Source organism: Simochromis diagramma, unplaced genomic scaffold (genome assembly GCF_900408965.1).
Source record: "Simochromis diagramma unplaced genomic scaffold, fSimDia1.1 OVJJ01000324.1, whole genome shotgun sequence".
In the NCBI taxonomy this organism is placed as follows: domain Eukaryota; kingdom Metazoa; phylum Chordata; class Actinopteri; order Cichliformes; family Cichlidae; genus Simochromis; species Simochromis diagramma.
Genome location: NW_024386918.1, coordinates 178,873 through 194,924, shown reverse-complemented (window position 1 = coordinate 194,924; position 16,052 = coordinate 178,873). Strand labels below are relative to the sequence as shown.

The following is a 16,052-nucleotide window of genomic DNA, read 5'->3' as shown; positions in this document are numbered from 1 at the left end:
GATTCAGATTGCCAGGAACTCAGTCTTTTGACTCTTCAGGGTCTGCTCTTGATGTTCCTCCTGAGACTTGGGCCCGGCCACCAGGTCTCTCCTTCAAGCGCCCTCCTAAGACGTGGGTTCAGGGTGGGGGGTTGGTAACCTTATCCTGGGCAGGGTAAACTAGTCTGGATTTATCTGAGTCTTGATTTATTTCAAGACATGGAGCATTTACAAATTATGGGATATGTGTCATGTATCACACATTTGCTGAATATAGTTGATAACTCATGAAATTTTTATAGTTCTTTTTTAATATGATTATTATATCAAATTAAGTTTTATTGGCATAGGGTCCATTCCTATAATATTATAGGGTTATGCTGTAGTATGAATAATGAATATTCAGTTATTTGGTCAGCAGAGAGTACCTCTGATTTCCAGATTAATGTTTTAAGCTCTCTTTTCTTTATGCCTTGTTCTTTGTAACTGCTGAACAGCAGAATTCACTCCTTGTCTTTTCAGGCTTCAAGAGCTGACCGTCTGCTCAGAGGATAACGTTGATGTTCATGACATAGAGCTCATGCAGTACATCAATGTGGACTGCTCTAAGCTGAAGAGGCTGTTACAAGGTTCGTTTCTAATGCACTTACAGGTTTACATTTGGGGCTTTACTATTCGTAAACACACTACGGAATTAGTAGAAGAATAAAATTCGTTTTTTATTGAGAAATTATGAAATAGAGATGTTAAAGAAAAAATTCTGTTTGGCTTTCTTCTCTTAGAAACTGTAATGAAGTTCAGAGCTCTAAAGAAGCCTGCCCAGCTTGCAGTCATCAGCAGTTTAGAGAAGGTAATTTTTTCTCTTTGTAAAAGTGCAAAATAATTTTAAGCATGATATCAGTGAATAATGCAAATGTGACACGTCTTTTTCTTTTTTTCAGGCATTTTGGAACTGGGTGGAGTGTTACCCAGATGAGTTCACCATGCTGTACCAGCGACCACAGTCAGATATGGCAGGTATGAAAAGAGTTAAATATAATATTAATATATAAGATGATGGAGAAGAAATAATTACCCCCATATCTGGGAAGTTATTTTGTTAGAACGGTTGATATGATTGTGTATTATTACAACTGTTTTTAGTAATAGTAATAATGAAACACACACACAGACAATATCAAACAGCTATCTTGTAGCAGCTGAGCTGATTTAGTCTGTTAGAGAAAAAGCTTCCATGCCTGCTTAGTAAGTGGTACAGAGGGTGTGCAGTGGTACTGTATGCATTGGCAGTGTTTGAATATACTGATGGCACATTTGATGTACTGTAGAAGTGTTCTATTCTCTCCAGCGATATATGTTTAAAATAATCAGTAAGAACAATAAAAGTTTTTGAATGGCATTCTACAAGTGACATCACTACTACTGCTGGTTCAGCTGATGGTTGAATGGAAACAGTAGCAGCAGTAAAAGATGACAGGTCCCTTTGTAAGTAGAAGTAGTTGAAGAGTAGTTCAATAGCCATCAAAAGATTCTTTTAATTTTCTAGATGTTTTTCTAATGTTCTAGAATATATAAGTAATGAAAAATTCTGTCAGCTGTACGTTTTATTTCAAATTTAACATACATGATAGTGGCTTAAAAAATTGACTGGCAATGTTCCTGGCATTAAATGTGTGTATTTATGTCTTTGTACAGAAGCTGCAGAGAAGTTGTTTGACCTGGTGGACAGTTTTGCAGAGAGTACCAAGAGGAAGGCAGCAGTGTGGCCACTGCAGATAATCCTCCTCATACTCTGTCCAGAGATTACACACACAATCTCCAAAGACACAGTGGAAGAAAGCAAGGCTAACAAGGTGTGACAGAAGAACACGCAGAGATAAAACAGAGTTTGATTCCAGTCACATTTTAATTACATACACACTTTTCTGTCATTTTGTATCTGCAGAAACTTTTTCTGGACAGTTTACGGAAAGCTTTAGCAGGGCAAGGTGGAAGCAAACAGCTGATGGAAAGTGCTGCCATTGCCTGTGTCAAACTTTGTAAAGCCTCTACTTACATCAACTGGGAAGATCATTCCACCATTTTCCTCCTGGTCCAGTCCATTGTCATGGATCTCAAGGTCTGACCACTTTCTGAAAAGCATTCATCCTGTTTGTTCAATCTTAGGTTGTGTTAATACTGTTTATTATTACATAGCAAATATGTAATGAATCTTTACACATCAAAGATGAACGCACACATCGTGCCTACATACTGGACATAAGTTATCACTCAAATATGTTTCTAAATGGGTGTACATATTTTGGGAGAAATAGTTTGAGCATCGAAACCAAACTGATTTTCTGAGATTTATTGAAAGAAAGTTCAAAACTTTGCAAAAGGATCAATATACAGAATTTGTACCAGCATTGACCAAAAGGCAAAATTATAGCAGCTTCTTTATAGCCATTGTCTGGATACAGTCTTTGTCTATTCAGTGGTTGGGAGGGAAATTCTCACCATCATGTAGGCACCAGCTAGATAATGATGTCATGGCCTTGAGCAAAGTTTACAGTCAGTTGTTTTCCTGTCTTCATTCACTCCTTCTTTGTACAATAAAGTTATAATTACATATCAATAGTACATAGTGGTTTGATGAGCTAAAGTACATATTTTCCATCACATTTCAGTCCTTTTGGTTATTTTTAATCAGACATTCTCAGCGAAAAATATCAGTAATAATACAAAGGAAAACCCTCCAAAAATATCAGATTCGCGCGTAGAGTTTAAGCGATTATGTTTTGCCAAGTCATGAGACTAGTCGCATCTATTTGCTCTCATACAGCTTTGAGTCGATGTCTAGAAGAATTAGTTAATCTTTCCTGTTTCTAATAAATGTAATTTATCCACTCTGTATTTTTGTTGTGAGACTTTGAGACTTTAACACTTCTAGCATCCAAATAACATAAATATGTAAAATGACTTCACCTATCAAAATCTTAAATGGACAAAACCTTGATCTTAGAAAAAATGTGCAGAGCACCAGATTACTTCAAGTTTTAGTTCTTGCGGTTGCCCTTCAAAGTATTTAACAAAGTTGATCCTCTTCCTAATATTTAACTTGTTTTAAACGTGTCACTTGTCTGAGCATCCATGTAAAAGTTCAAACTGCTTGCTGCTCAGGTTACTGGCGTATGCACAGTCTTATCTGTCTGATTTTAGAGTGTGATGAGTCTTCAGATTTCTTTGCTGCTCAGTGGACAACAGGCACAGCGCCTCGTCTCCTCGCCTCATGTCGAGCGTACTGAGTTCTCACTGTAACTCCCTCCAAGCTGAATAACGGACACATGGCATTCTTGATTTCTTCTGTGGGGAGAAGTGATGCTAGGTTTAAAACAGTACATCTTTTCACTGTGATATTTGGCATTTTTCAATAATACAGTGTGATGCCAAAACCAGGAAGCAGCTAGTAAATATAGTTTATTCTCAGTGCGATCAGTGACACAGAATGTGGCAGATAAAAGATTGAGTCTGGATTGCCCACAAGCTCATGTGAAGCTAGAAATTCTTTTCAGCTGCCACTGCTTGCAGGTGGAGGAAGGCCCGCTGGTCTTGTCATTGTTTTAGTCTATCATGTCCAGTCATTCCCCTCCGATGTATCATTGCTGATGATGGAGCCTCTCGGCAGCATGTATATGACATACATATGATGTCATAGCAAAAAATCAAACTTTATTGTCATTTCTGCTGTATACAGTACAGTTTATAGAGAGACGAGACGACAAGGCTCCAGTTACATTCATTCCAAAAGACAAACAATGAATACATAAATACATCAATAAAATAAATAAATCAATAAAAATCTTTGTGACTTTGGAATGGGTTGGATCACTGCAATCCTTTTTAGACAGAGGGTCTGACCATGTGGTGTGAACATGTGTCCCAGAAAGGTGAGTTTCTCTGAAGCTCACTTGTGGCTGTTCTTAGTGAGGTATTTTATAGCCCTTTAGTTTCAATCTCACAAGCCCACTTAAAAGGAGAACAGATTATTAAGTCATCGACCGATCAAAAAATGTGGACCCCTCCAGAGGGATAAAACCTGACAGGGTTTCTTCAAGTCCACCGTTAAAAAGTGTTGGGGCCTGGTTTAGGCCTCAACACAGCAATGTATTTGCTTGGTGAAACTGGCAATATGGTGTGGCGGTTGTTTGCAACACAAACATTTGTTGTTAGATGCTTCCTGAACACCTAATTTGCGATGTTTTACCCCTGGAACGTCAGTTTCTTTCAACTGTTTGTACTGTTGCATTTATGTTAGCCGCAGCCCCAATCGTTTTGTTCAGTCTTTGAAAGAGAAACGCGTGAAATGCCGTCATGTAGTCTATAAAAACAGTTCAGTGAGAATTACCCTGGCTGTACACTTATCTTTTGTCAAATAGACACTGTTTTTTCTCTCTCGAACTGCTCATTAGCTCCCTTCCCATGTGCTGTTACATGTAGCAAGTTTGTTACCATGTAATCAAAGTCAAATTTAGCTTCAATGTCAAAAACTATACATACAGATCATACACAGGAATTTGAAATTGCTGGGCTTCCACAGTCCTCAGTGTTACACTTAAACAAACATAAAACATAAAAAGCTTATATATGGATGAGATTGTATATAAGGTGTGTGTGTGTTGGTGTGCAAGCTTCACCAGTTCATCAGAAGCAGGAATAACAGCAGTTTGTTTGAGTCTCCACTCACATGCATACAGCGGTGGATCTGAGTCACATTTAACCATCTGCAACATTCTGTTCACTGGTGTTTTATTTTATGTTCCCCTGACATGATGACACTCGGTTAGTTTACATGTCAAATCTTAACCCTGCAAGTTGACAGGACAGCATGATAACAGAAATGCATGTTTGAAAGATCCAAATAAAAGATCAGTGCCTTCATATTGCAAGCATTTTACACTTGTATTAACCACCAAGTTTATTGACGGATCACTGATTGGTGGCACTGAAACGGATGAACTCGGTATTTGTTAGTAAGCGTGTTTCACACTGATGAACTATATGACTATGATTATGAGTGTAAGCTGGTCTTCATTGGCTGTCTGTGTGTGTGTTAGTAGGCAGGTCAATGCATTGTGTGTGTGTCTTATTTTCATCTTTGTTGCGATGCTGAGGACAGTTCCCCTTCTCAGCCTTTGCTCCAAGTCAGTTGGCTTTTACTGTTTTTCAGGACAATCCTTAAACAATCATTATGCAGATCGGACTTTAAAGAACATCCAAAGGCTTTGAAAGATATTACTTCATTCATTATTATTACATATGTTATACATGTTATACGTTTTGTATATAACAGTATTTGTAACTGCTGTAACTGGTCCCTTTATTATATTTATCTATAAGGACGTTGCGATGAAGTTTGTCTTTGTAGAAATGTGCTTGTGAATGACATCAAGTGACTGTGTTTCATCAGGCTCTGCTGTTCAACCCAGCCAAACCCTTCTGGAGGGGAACGGGCAGTCAGAATGCTGATGTGGAGCTCATGATGGATTGCTTTGTGTCCTGTTTCCGCATTAACCCTCACAACAACCAGCACTTTAAGGTAGACAGGAAAAAAGTGATATTCATTTTCTTGTATGGCATGTTAACCTTTGTTTGAAGGTGCATGACATGAGAAGTTTCCTGTAAATCTCGGGGTGCTTCCTCTTTGTCTTATAGGTCTGCCTGGCCTCGTCATCCCCTTCCACCTTTCACTTTGTCCTGGTCAACTCGTTACATAGAATAATCAACAATGTAAGTTTGCATAGGCTCATACATCAGTGGTCCTGCAACAGTTTGAAGTGTTCTGTGACTTACTTGTCATCTCTTGTCCTGTGTTTTATTTCAGTCCCACCTGGACTGGTGGCCTAAGATTGATGCAGTATACTGCCACTCTGGAGAGCTTCGCTTCATGTTCTCAGACACCCTCAACCGTGTAACCCAAGGCACTGGCACACATGCCCCCCTACGCATGACTCCGGTGAGAAGGCATAAGGATATTGTAAACTGTTTTACTTATTTAAACAAACTTGTCTGAAGGTCAGAGAAAGCATGCCTCAACTAAACATGGCAAAAGACAGAAACTGTAGTATTACAATAAAGAGTCAACTCTGCAATATAATTATACATGTATATAATTACACTTGGCTACTAGTTACTGCTATATTGTCTTTTCTCTCTCTCTGCCTCTCTCTCGGCTGCCTGCTACAGAGTCTAACATTTATTGGAAAGAAAACCACCAGCCTTAAGTTCAAAGAGAAAGCCACAGATTTGGACACTCGAAGTTACAAGTGCCTCCTCCTTGCTCTGGTTAAACTCATCCATGCTGACCCCAAACTCATGTTGCATGTGAGTCCCTCTACATTTATGTTGGACTGTCTTATCAGCTAGAAACAACTGATATTTTTCTTTGTTTAAACTGGTATAAAAATATCTTTCGACTTCAATATTTTGCAAGTATGCTCATATTTTTGTTTGTGTCATTGTGTATCAGAATCCAGTGAAACAAGCTCCAGAGATGCAGAGCAGCACAGCAGAGCTCATCACTGGCCTTGTGCAGCTGGTGCCGCTAACCAACAGTACCCAGCTCTCACAAGAAGCCATGGAGGTCAGAGTCCAATGCTCAATGCTCGGCGCACTTCCTACAGATATTTAAAATGAAAAGCAGGAATAAAAGGGAAAAAACTCCTTTCATCTATTGAAATGCTTTCAGTTTTACACATGTGCATGTTCACATGACTAATAACATTCAGCTATTAGCCAGTCGGTAGGCTGAGCAGGACTTTGCTATCCCTAATACCATTCGGCTCTCTCTCTCTAAAGTCTGTTGTCTTGCTGTTAGACAGACACTTCATAGTTGTTGGCTGTAGTTGGCCGTGGTGCTCTTGTTCTGCTGCGGGGATTTGCTGAGCTGCAGAACAAGGACTCCAACTACAACTCCATTCAAAGATTGTAGAGGTGGAATCCATCTGTGGGAGCAAGAATTCACTAGAGACAACTGATTATTGCTGTTGTCTCCTATTTCAATTTAAGAAAGTGTTTTATATGTTCTGTGGAAAACACAAACAAATAAAACAGGAAAAAACAATGAAAGAGCTAGTTGAACTTATATGATCACACAGCTCAAGCTATTTATTCAGCTTAAGGCTAAAGAACAATTTCAAAAATACTTTTTTCTGAAAGTTCTGACCCAAAGTGATGATATCTCTTGAGGTTTGTCTCAAATTTTACACAGTCTCACGGTCTCTGGAATTGTGGTAAATATCTTATGCAAGTTATTATAATAGAGAAAGGAACTGATCTTTTTATTTTTTATTGTTGATCTTTACCTCTTCCTGGTTCTTTCTCTTAAGTCTAAAATCTCCTTCCTCTTGCTCTTTTGATTTCCAGGCTTTGTTAGTTCTGCACCAACCAGAGAACATAGAGCTGTGGAATCCTGATGCCCCCATAGAGACATTTTGGGACATTAGGTACAACAGTCTTATCTTTCATGAAGAAGCTAGAGATCTTAAATTTGATCATTCCCATCAAGACTCAGCAATGTCCCAAAGGGTTGTGACTCATTTTCTTGCCTTTTAGTGAATTTGTTTTTATTTCATAACACAAACAATATTACATCCATCCGCTGAATATGTTTTAGAAGATTTTTTGACATTGAAGCCAGGAACTTCTTGGACATTATTATGTCTAGTCTATGCTGGGGCATAGAGTATAACACAAAGTAGAGTCCCAATAAAAAGTTTGAGACCACTTGAAAAATTGCAAAAAAAAAAAATAAATCATATTTTGCATGGTTGAATCATAAAAAGGTTCCAAGTCGAACTTGAACATGCAACAAGAGGAAATGGGAGTGAGACAAAACATTTTTTTGAGCGTGCAAAACTTAAACTGAAACAGCTGATCAAAGGTTTTGCAAAAATGTGGATTCATTGTCATCTTCTGTCCAGTAGTCACACTGTCATGAGGTTCTGATGGCAAAGGCAAAAAAGCTTTCCCTTTTTGAACGTGGTCGGGTTGTTGAACTGCATAAGCAGGGTCTCTCGCAACACACCATCGCTGCTGAGGTGGGACGCAGCAAAACAGTAATTTAGGATTTCTTAAATGAATCCTGATGGTTATGGAACAAAAAAGTCAAGTGGAAGACCCCCAAAAATTTCACCAGCACTGAGCGAGAGGGTCTGTCAAGACACTGGACGATCCTCGACCCAAATTAAGGCTGTTACTGGTGCTGAAGGCAGCCCCATAATCATCAGATGGCATCTGAGACTGAAGGGCTTCAAAAACAAAAAACGTCTCCTTAAACGCCGCAGACCTGTTGGACTTTGCAAGAGAGCACCAAACATGGGACATTGGAAGGTGGAAGAAAGTTTTATTCTCTGATGTGAAATTTTTTTTACTTCGATGGTCCTGATTGTTTCCAATGTTACTGGCATGACAAGCAGATCCCACCTGAGCTGTTTTCTACCCACCACAGTGGAGGGGGCAGCATAAGGAGGTACAGGGTCGTCAAACGGCCGCTGGCTATGTCCAGATGTTGCAGAGAACATCCCTCATGACTGAGGGCCCAGGTCTGTATGGTAACAACTACAGTACACAATGCCCACAGGACAAGGGACTTCTTCCAGGACAATACCATCACTCTTTTGGACCATCCTGCATGTTCCCCCAATCTACAATGCAACTGAGAACCTTTGGGGATAGCTGGCAAGGGAAGTTTACAAAAATGGACAACAGTTCCAGACAGTAGATTCCCTTCATGCACCCGTCTTCACCACTTGGAGAAATGTTCCCACCTACCTCATGTAAATGTTTGCATCAAGGATTCCTGCAACAAAATTTGCAGTGATCAACAATAACGGTGGAGCTATTCATTACCGAGTTCATGTTTGGAATTTTGATTTCTGATTTGGGGGGTCTACAGGGTTTTTTAGAGGTGTGGTCCTAAACCTTTCATCAGCTTGTAAAACGGCCTGTTTCAGTTGAAGTCTTGTTTGCAATAAATTGCATGCTCCAAAAAATGCTTTGTTTCACTCCCATTTCTTCTTGTTGGATTTTGAAGCTCTACTTGGAATCTTGTTCAGATCCAACCATGCAACAAATGATTTTTTTTGCTATTTTTCAAGTGGTCTAAAACTTTTGATTGGGACTCTATAGCCCCTTTTAATCTTTTTAGAACTGGTTAATTAAGTCAGGACAGCTTAAATGAAAATATTACAGGTATTGAGATATGATGATGATCTGTCACAGTATGACCCTAAATGCATTGAGTTGCTTTCATGTGATTGGATGATTAGATATTTGTGCTAATAAACAGTTCAACAGGTGTAACTAATAAATTGAGTGTACACAAATAGGTTGGACTCAGTAAGTATGTTCGTTGGAACTTTTCCTCAAAAATGACCATTTAGTACTTATTTATGTATGAAGTCGACAGTTTCAGTTACTGTTAATGGAATTAATGGAAAATAATGGAAAGATGTGCATTTCTGAAAGGTGCTCTTATGTTGTTATAGTGTAAAAAAAGCAGCACATACTCAGTTGATGTTATAAACATTGAAATTTACAGGACCGCTTGTTTATGTTCTTCTTTTCAGTTCACAGGTGCTCTTCCTAATTTGCCGCAAACTCATCGGTCAGCTAATTGTTAATGGGACAGAGGTTCTGAAATGGCTGAGGGAGATTCTCATCTGCAGGAACAAGTTTTTGCTCAAAAACAAGGTGCAGCCCCATTTATTTACGCACATTACTCTGGTGTATGCCCCAGTGATCAGTCTAGTCCTTGCGAGATGTGTTTCATTGGCTTAGAACCAGGAAGGGTGATGATGTGAGGTCCCACAAGGTGGGTATAACCAGGATGTTACTTGCTATTTTCAGGAGTGTGCCACCATGGGTGGTGGCATCCCCATCTGTCGGCAGGCACAGACAAAGCTAGAGGTGTGCCTCTACATGTTCTTGTGGAGCCCAGACACCGAAGCTGTTCTGGTGGCCATGTCTTGTTTTCGCCACCTGTGTGAGGAAGCTGATATCCGCAGTGCTGCTGACGAGGTGCCCGTTCAGACAATCCTGCCCAACTATATGACTTTCAGTGAACTGGCATCTGTCAGCAACATGATGGGAACGGGTAAGTATGTTGCCTGTACCTTAGCTAGAAGTAATCCTCCAGTTTGGCTTCATGCCATCTAATGAATCTTTTCACATGAATAAATTGTAAATGATTTTGCTTTGATGCACAAAACAAACACAAAAATAAACGGAAAACACGTTTTGATGCATGCTCAATCACCCAGGTAAGGAAATCCCAAAAAGTTGATTCTGTTCATCTGGACGTAGCGTTTTCAGTGGGAGAAACGCTTTGTCACTCATTCAAGTGACTTCTTCAGTTTCAGTTGACTGCAGGCTTTCCCAGCCTTATAAACGGTACATTTGCATAATGACCAAAACTATCGCCACTGATGTATTTGTTATGTCTCATAAACACCAGCAAAATACAAAGTGTGTCCTCAGCAGCCAGTGTGTGTCAGACAATTCACTCAAGCCGAGAAAAGCATCCAAATAGGATTCACATAAATATTAAACCAAAAAGTTTCATATTTAGAATCATCATTTGATTTTGAGTTCAGTTCTTATGTAATTTGGCATACCTTTTTAGACCTACCACTTCATCTATCCTCCACTTGTTCAGTTTCTTTACATTTTTGTAAGAATCTGCACACATTCTAATTTTTAATCTCTGCGAGAATCACCTTTGTGATGTGAAAATTCAATTTTTGTAGCTAGCAAACTGTGTTATCTTTGCTATTTTTAAATAAAGAACAAATTTTATGACAGGCTGCAAGTAGTAAAGTGCCTAAAGATAATAGAAAAATGTTTTTTGCTAAGTTGTCTGCTGAGTTATGTGGCTTTTTTTCATCCTTGGTTGTTCTATGCGTCAGTGTTATATGGCTTAACAAACAAAAAGAAAACAAACAACAAAAGAAAAACATTCCAGTGAAAACACTCAGATATAAGTGGATTGAAATCAGCAAAAAAGCAGTCGGTGTCTAAAGAAAGTCCTTACAAAAATCCTGGAGAACTATTGCTGAGGACCACTCAAAAGAACCCTCTTATTTCTTGGAAGTAAAATATCAAGAAATGAGATTGATGCAAGACTCTTGCACAGTACTGTATCGCAATATGACATCATTTATCAAAAACTAAGCCAAAATGCAAAAGCAGGGTCTAAACAATAGGCACACACTGTGATTTAGTAGTTTTTTTAGATCCTGCTTTACTAGGAATATCTAGATGTCATTGTTTTCTGTTTATATTGTCTGTAGATCCCAAAATACAAGTCTTTAAATGAAGGCTTTGTTCTTAATTCCATAGGCCGCTCCACCTTGCAGAAGAGGGTGATGGCTTTGTTGAGGAGGATAGAGCATCCTACGCCAGGAAATATTGAAGTAACATTCAATTTACATTCATTTTCAGGGCTACTGATGTGCTTTTTGTTATTTTTGTAATCACCCTTCCCTGGTGACTTCTTGGTTGATTTGTACAATATCTTCAGATCTCAAATTTACAATTTGTTAATGTTGTAGGCTTGGGAGGACACATACGCTAAATGGGACCAGGCCACCAAACAGATTCTCAACTTTCCCAAAAACAAGGCAGATGATGGACAGGTAAGGTATAGGGAAATGTGAAGTTACCGTCTCTATGTATCACATCTTTGCTGGGAGTACCAGACCTAGTTTTACCTGAAAGCACAAAATACTAAGATAAAATATAAGAGCACTGCTAGTGAGGCAGTAGCAGAGGACACCAGTTTTTAGCAGGTATGGATTATTTACCAGCTCTGAATTCTACCTGATTGCAAGTCCACTATTGTGTTATATTCAGTCATCTTTACAAGCTTATTTATTTTGGAAACTGAATTCTAATCCTAAACATTACAATCATTAAAACAGTCTCAAAGAATTCTGATTAGTCAAACTAAGATTTGGTGACCTGTTTGTTGCTGTTGATGTGAATTTTTGTTTTGAGACAATGCAATATGAACAGAGATATTACTGAATGCAGACTTGTAACAAATAGCTTACCTGGTGTTGTGCCACTGGGCCTCAGTGTCTTTGTATCCCCCTGCAGCAGGAGTGGATCAACATGACAGGATTTCTGTGTGCTCTGGGCGGTGTGTGCCTCCAGCAGCGCAGCACCCCTGGCCCACCCACATACAGTCCACCTATGGGTTCCATGACCGAGCGTAAACACTCCATGATCTCTATGGGCCCTTGTGAGGTGTCCAACCTCATGACCTCCTCTTGCTCTTCGGCCTCGAGTGAGACACCTGTGAGCCGCTTCCTGGACCGGCTGCTGGCTCTGCTGGTTTGTGGCCACGACAGGGTGGGCCTCCATGTTCGCACCAATGTTAAGGATCTCCTTGGATTGGAGCTCAGTCCAGCTCTGTATCCCATGCTGTTCAACAAGCTCAAGAACAGCATTGGCAAGTTCTTTGACACTCAGGGTCCGGTGAGTTCGTATTAAAGAGAAATAAATGTTAAAAATTAGCCATTTTCTTAGGAAGTAAAAATGTGTCAAATAGTGGAGAAAAATTAGAAATGTGGTTGTGTAATAGGCCCTTGTTTTAATAGCAGTCGTTTTTTTAATTGAGCTTTAGAAAGCCTCCTGTATAACCTCATCCAATTTTCAAAAATCTTTATGCCATCCAGTGACACGAGGACGTAGCATAATTTGTTATTCAGGACCTTCTTTTTCAATTTTAGGATAGAAGCAGTAAAAGCCTATGAAATCACCTCAGTACACATAAACTGTATTATTGGAAAATTGTGGATAAAGTTTTAAAAGTAAAAACAACTACAGATACAGCCACTTAAAACTGCCGCCTCATCAGTGACAGCACCACGATGGGTGCCTGTTGGAATCCTGACTGATTGCCTGCTAATGTTGAGCCTTGTTATTAAATATGTATATTAATATGTTTGCAGCCAAAAAATTACAGGTTGTGCACGAACAGGTCAGACAGAAAGTGATGCTTGCATTCTGTGATTATTGCTGACTTGTGTTTCTGAACATGAAAGCGTAAAATTATTATTGTAGGGTCTTGTATGTTTTGTTATATAAACTACAAAATCGAAACAACAATATGTATGTGTGTGTTTCAGCCAGAAATATGTGGATGATTAATAAGGTCAGTAAAACACTGCTGTAGGAGTGAACCACAAAGCTCTGGCACTGTGCGTAAAACCATTGGTAATTCTCACCATTTACACTTTCCAAATAAATTACGTCATAGCGGTAACGATCACAGTCCTGCCTGCTTACTCAAGGTGTCTGCCACTAATCTTAGTAAATCGCCTTTGTGATTTGCAATATCTGGTGATATCTGCGCTGTGAAAGGGACACTCCAAGTCCAACAACTGATACATGTCCTGCAAAGTATCCAACCTGTAGTATTTATGCAGGTCTGGATCTTCGAGAAAGCTTGTGTGCAAGAATACTATTATTATTTAGTTATAGGTGGAAAATCTGCATGTGCTAACAGGTTGCAAAGAATCGCGTTATTAGCGTTCAACCTGGTCTTAATGAGCGACTATACAAATGTAAGAATTAGAAGAAATTTAAAGAATAAATCAAAGTATTTAGTTGCAACCTTACACGGAAAAGTGAAGAATGTACTCATATTTCAAACAGAGGTCTGAAGAAGTATCAGCCCAGCAAACAATAGGCTGGGATCTTTGAGGAAGCTTGTGTGCAAGAATATTATTTTTTGTATTCAATTTTCCTTTAAATTGTAACTATTTTATTAGATTAGCTTGAATTGGATGAATGAAAAACTGTTAACTGAAAATAGTTTGGGGGATTTGTAGTATGAAATGTCTGAATGCTGAAAATGAAGTTTTATCAATTTCTTTTAGATTTTAATCGGTGAAGAGGTTTACAGCAAAAGCTATCAAAGAATGTAAAATTCCATTAAATTCAGTTTTAGAGCATGAAATCAAAACACTTGCCTTAATGTGCTTTATATTATAACATAAAGGCCCTACAATAATACTGAGAAAATCATCTATGACTAACTATCCAAAGTGTGTGGGTTTTTTATTTTTTCTTTCCCCTAACGAAGCGACATCCCTTGGTGCCACTATGCAATTGAGTGAAAGGGACGTGTTTATAGCGGAAAGTATACGCCCCAAGGACGAAAGGGAGACTCTCAGTGACTGACTTTCAGCTGACAGTTGACTGTCGGCTCATCTCTGGCTGAAAGCAGCAGTTTTGAGTGGCTGTATCTGTAATTTGCAGAAAAATGTTCTTTATCAGTCTTAAATGGATTAATATTGCTTTTTAATTATATATATTCATAATATTTAAAAGAATCATCATTACCTTGCTTGAGGAGAGTTTAACATGGTTAACTGTCAATAACGCTGGAGTTTTGGTTAAATGGCTGGTTTTGGCTGGTTAAATGTCGTAAATTTAGACAAATTCATAGATGGTAACTAAAAGTGCTTCTGAGCCTGCACCTGGTCAGCTTGCTTGTTTTATTAGACAGGACATAGTCAGACCTGCCTTCTCCATCATCATCTCAGCTTTCCCTTGTGAAGTAATAGATGAGTTATTAACTCTAAAACTCCATCTTCATGTTGGCCAAGGTGGGTTAACCAAAGGAAACTCATCTGTTATGATGAGAAGTCACTGAAGATCATTTACTTGCTAATGTTAGCTGTGTTTCCATAGAACTATGAAAGCAAGGTAGAGGTGAGCTTGCTGCAAATGACAACTGATGCAACGTCAGCATAGGACTAGGTTCCTCACCCCTCCTGACATGAGAGTGGTGACTGTAGCTCAGGAGGTAGAGTAAGCCCTCTCCTAATCAGAAGGTTGGTGGTTTGATATTTGGCTGCTCTAGTCTCCAGTGTGCATGCTTAAGTATCCTTGGGCATGATATTAAACCATGGAAAACCAAGTTTCTCTCTGATGCATTCATCAGATTATGAATATATGTAAATGTCAGATAGAAAGCACTTAGGTGTAGAAGAAAGCGCTTGTACAAATGGATGCACGAGGCATGTTGTATAAAGCACTTTAAGTGCTCGAGTAGAGTATAAAAGCGCTACATAAGAACCAGTCCATCTACCACTTACCCTGAGCTTTGGTTGGTACTGGCCTACTTTGGTAGCTTTTGTTAGGGCATGCAGAATGCACCCCCTATTTTTAGACACTTATTTACACGAATCAGAGAATTTCATAAAATCCCCAAATTTTCTTCTGGCAAAGACTCAAAAACAAATCTGGGGCTGGATTAAATTGTCAGATTTTTCTTAAACAATTCTTTGTTTTGGTTCATCACACTGCAGCTTTGATAAAATTCAGTTCTTTATCAAAAGTCACCAAGTGTGTTTGTTGTTTTGTTGTTTTGTTTTTTTAACACTGTGTGCAGTAACAATGTTACTGACATTTACGTTGTGGCTTTCCGTTTTTTTCAGGTTCCCATCAACGACACTAACACACAGTTTGTGGAGCAGACCATAGCCATCATGAAGAACCTGTTAGATAACCACTCAGAGGGCAGCTCTGAACACCTGGGACAAGCCAGCATTGAGACCATGATGCTCAACCTAGTAAGGTAATAACAGCAAAATATGAAATTAAAACATTGTACGGTGATGGAAATTACAAAGCATAAAACACCACAACAAACTAAATCTAAATTGATGGATGTTCTTTTTAAAAATGTTTGCATTAAAAATGTGAAAACAAATGTCATAACATCTGAACATAGTTGTTCCTTTTAGCAGAATAACTTCTAGTAGAGTTTCTTCATCATTTAGCAGAATGGTCCAGCCTTCTCTCGTGGATCATTCCATCTCACAGTGGCATGTAGAACATTTTCTGCTTAACCATCTCCACTTTGCATTAAAAGAGTATGGTCAACAGTTTGAACATATTTAATAGAGGTGGGAATCACCAGACACCCCACAATACGATATGATCACAATACTTAACTCGCGATGTGATATATTCTGATTTATCACATTTTTTCTACTGCAGATTCAGCCCATAAAGGT

The 16,052-nt window shown here is 38.9% G+C and overlaps 1 protein-coding gene across 1 annotated transcript in view; it reads left to right on the top strand.

Moving 5' to 3' along the window:
- The window catches only part of nf1a (neurofibromin 1a), a 143,178-nt gene that overhangs the window by 36,004 nt on the left and 91,122 nt on the right, over positions 1–16,052 (top strand). Inside the window, exons 5-21 of the mRNA XM_040036473.1 lie at positions 502–608; positions 762–829; positions 921–996; positions 1,675–1,832; positions 1,925–2,098; positions 5,429–5,557; positions 5,674–5,748; positions 5,843–5,974; positions 6,205–6,342; positions 6,488–6,601; positions 7,384–7,463; positions 9,588–9,711; positions 9,868–10,114; positions 11,359–11,432; positions 11,571–11,654; positions 12,118–12,498; positions 15,471–15,610. Coding sequence (XP_039892407.1) covers positions 502–608; positions 762–829; positions 921–996; positions 1,675–1,832; positions 1,925–2,098; positions 5,429–5,557; positions 5,674–5,748; positions 5,843–5,974; positions 6,205–6,342; positions 6,488–6,601; positions 7,384–7,463; positions 9,588–9,711; positions 9,868–10,114; positions 11,359–11,432; positions 11,571–11,654; positions 12,118–12,498; positions 15,471–15,610 — 2,301 coding nt within the window. The remainder of the gene's footprint in view (positions 1–501; positions 609–761; positions 830–920; positions 997–1,674; positions 1,833–1,924; positions 2,099–5,428; positions 5,558–5,673; positions 5,749–5,842; positions 5,975–6,204; positions 6,343–6,487; positions 6,602–7,383; positions 7,464–9,587; positions 9,712–9,867; positions 10,115–11,358; positions 11,433–11,570; positions 11,655–12,117; positions 12,499–15,470; positions 15,611–16,052) is intronic.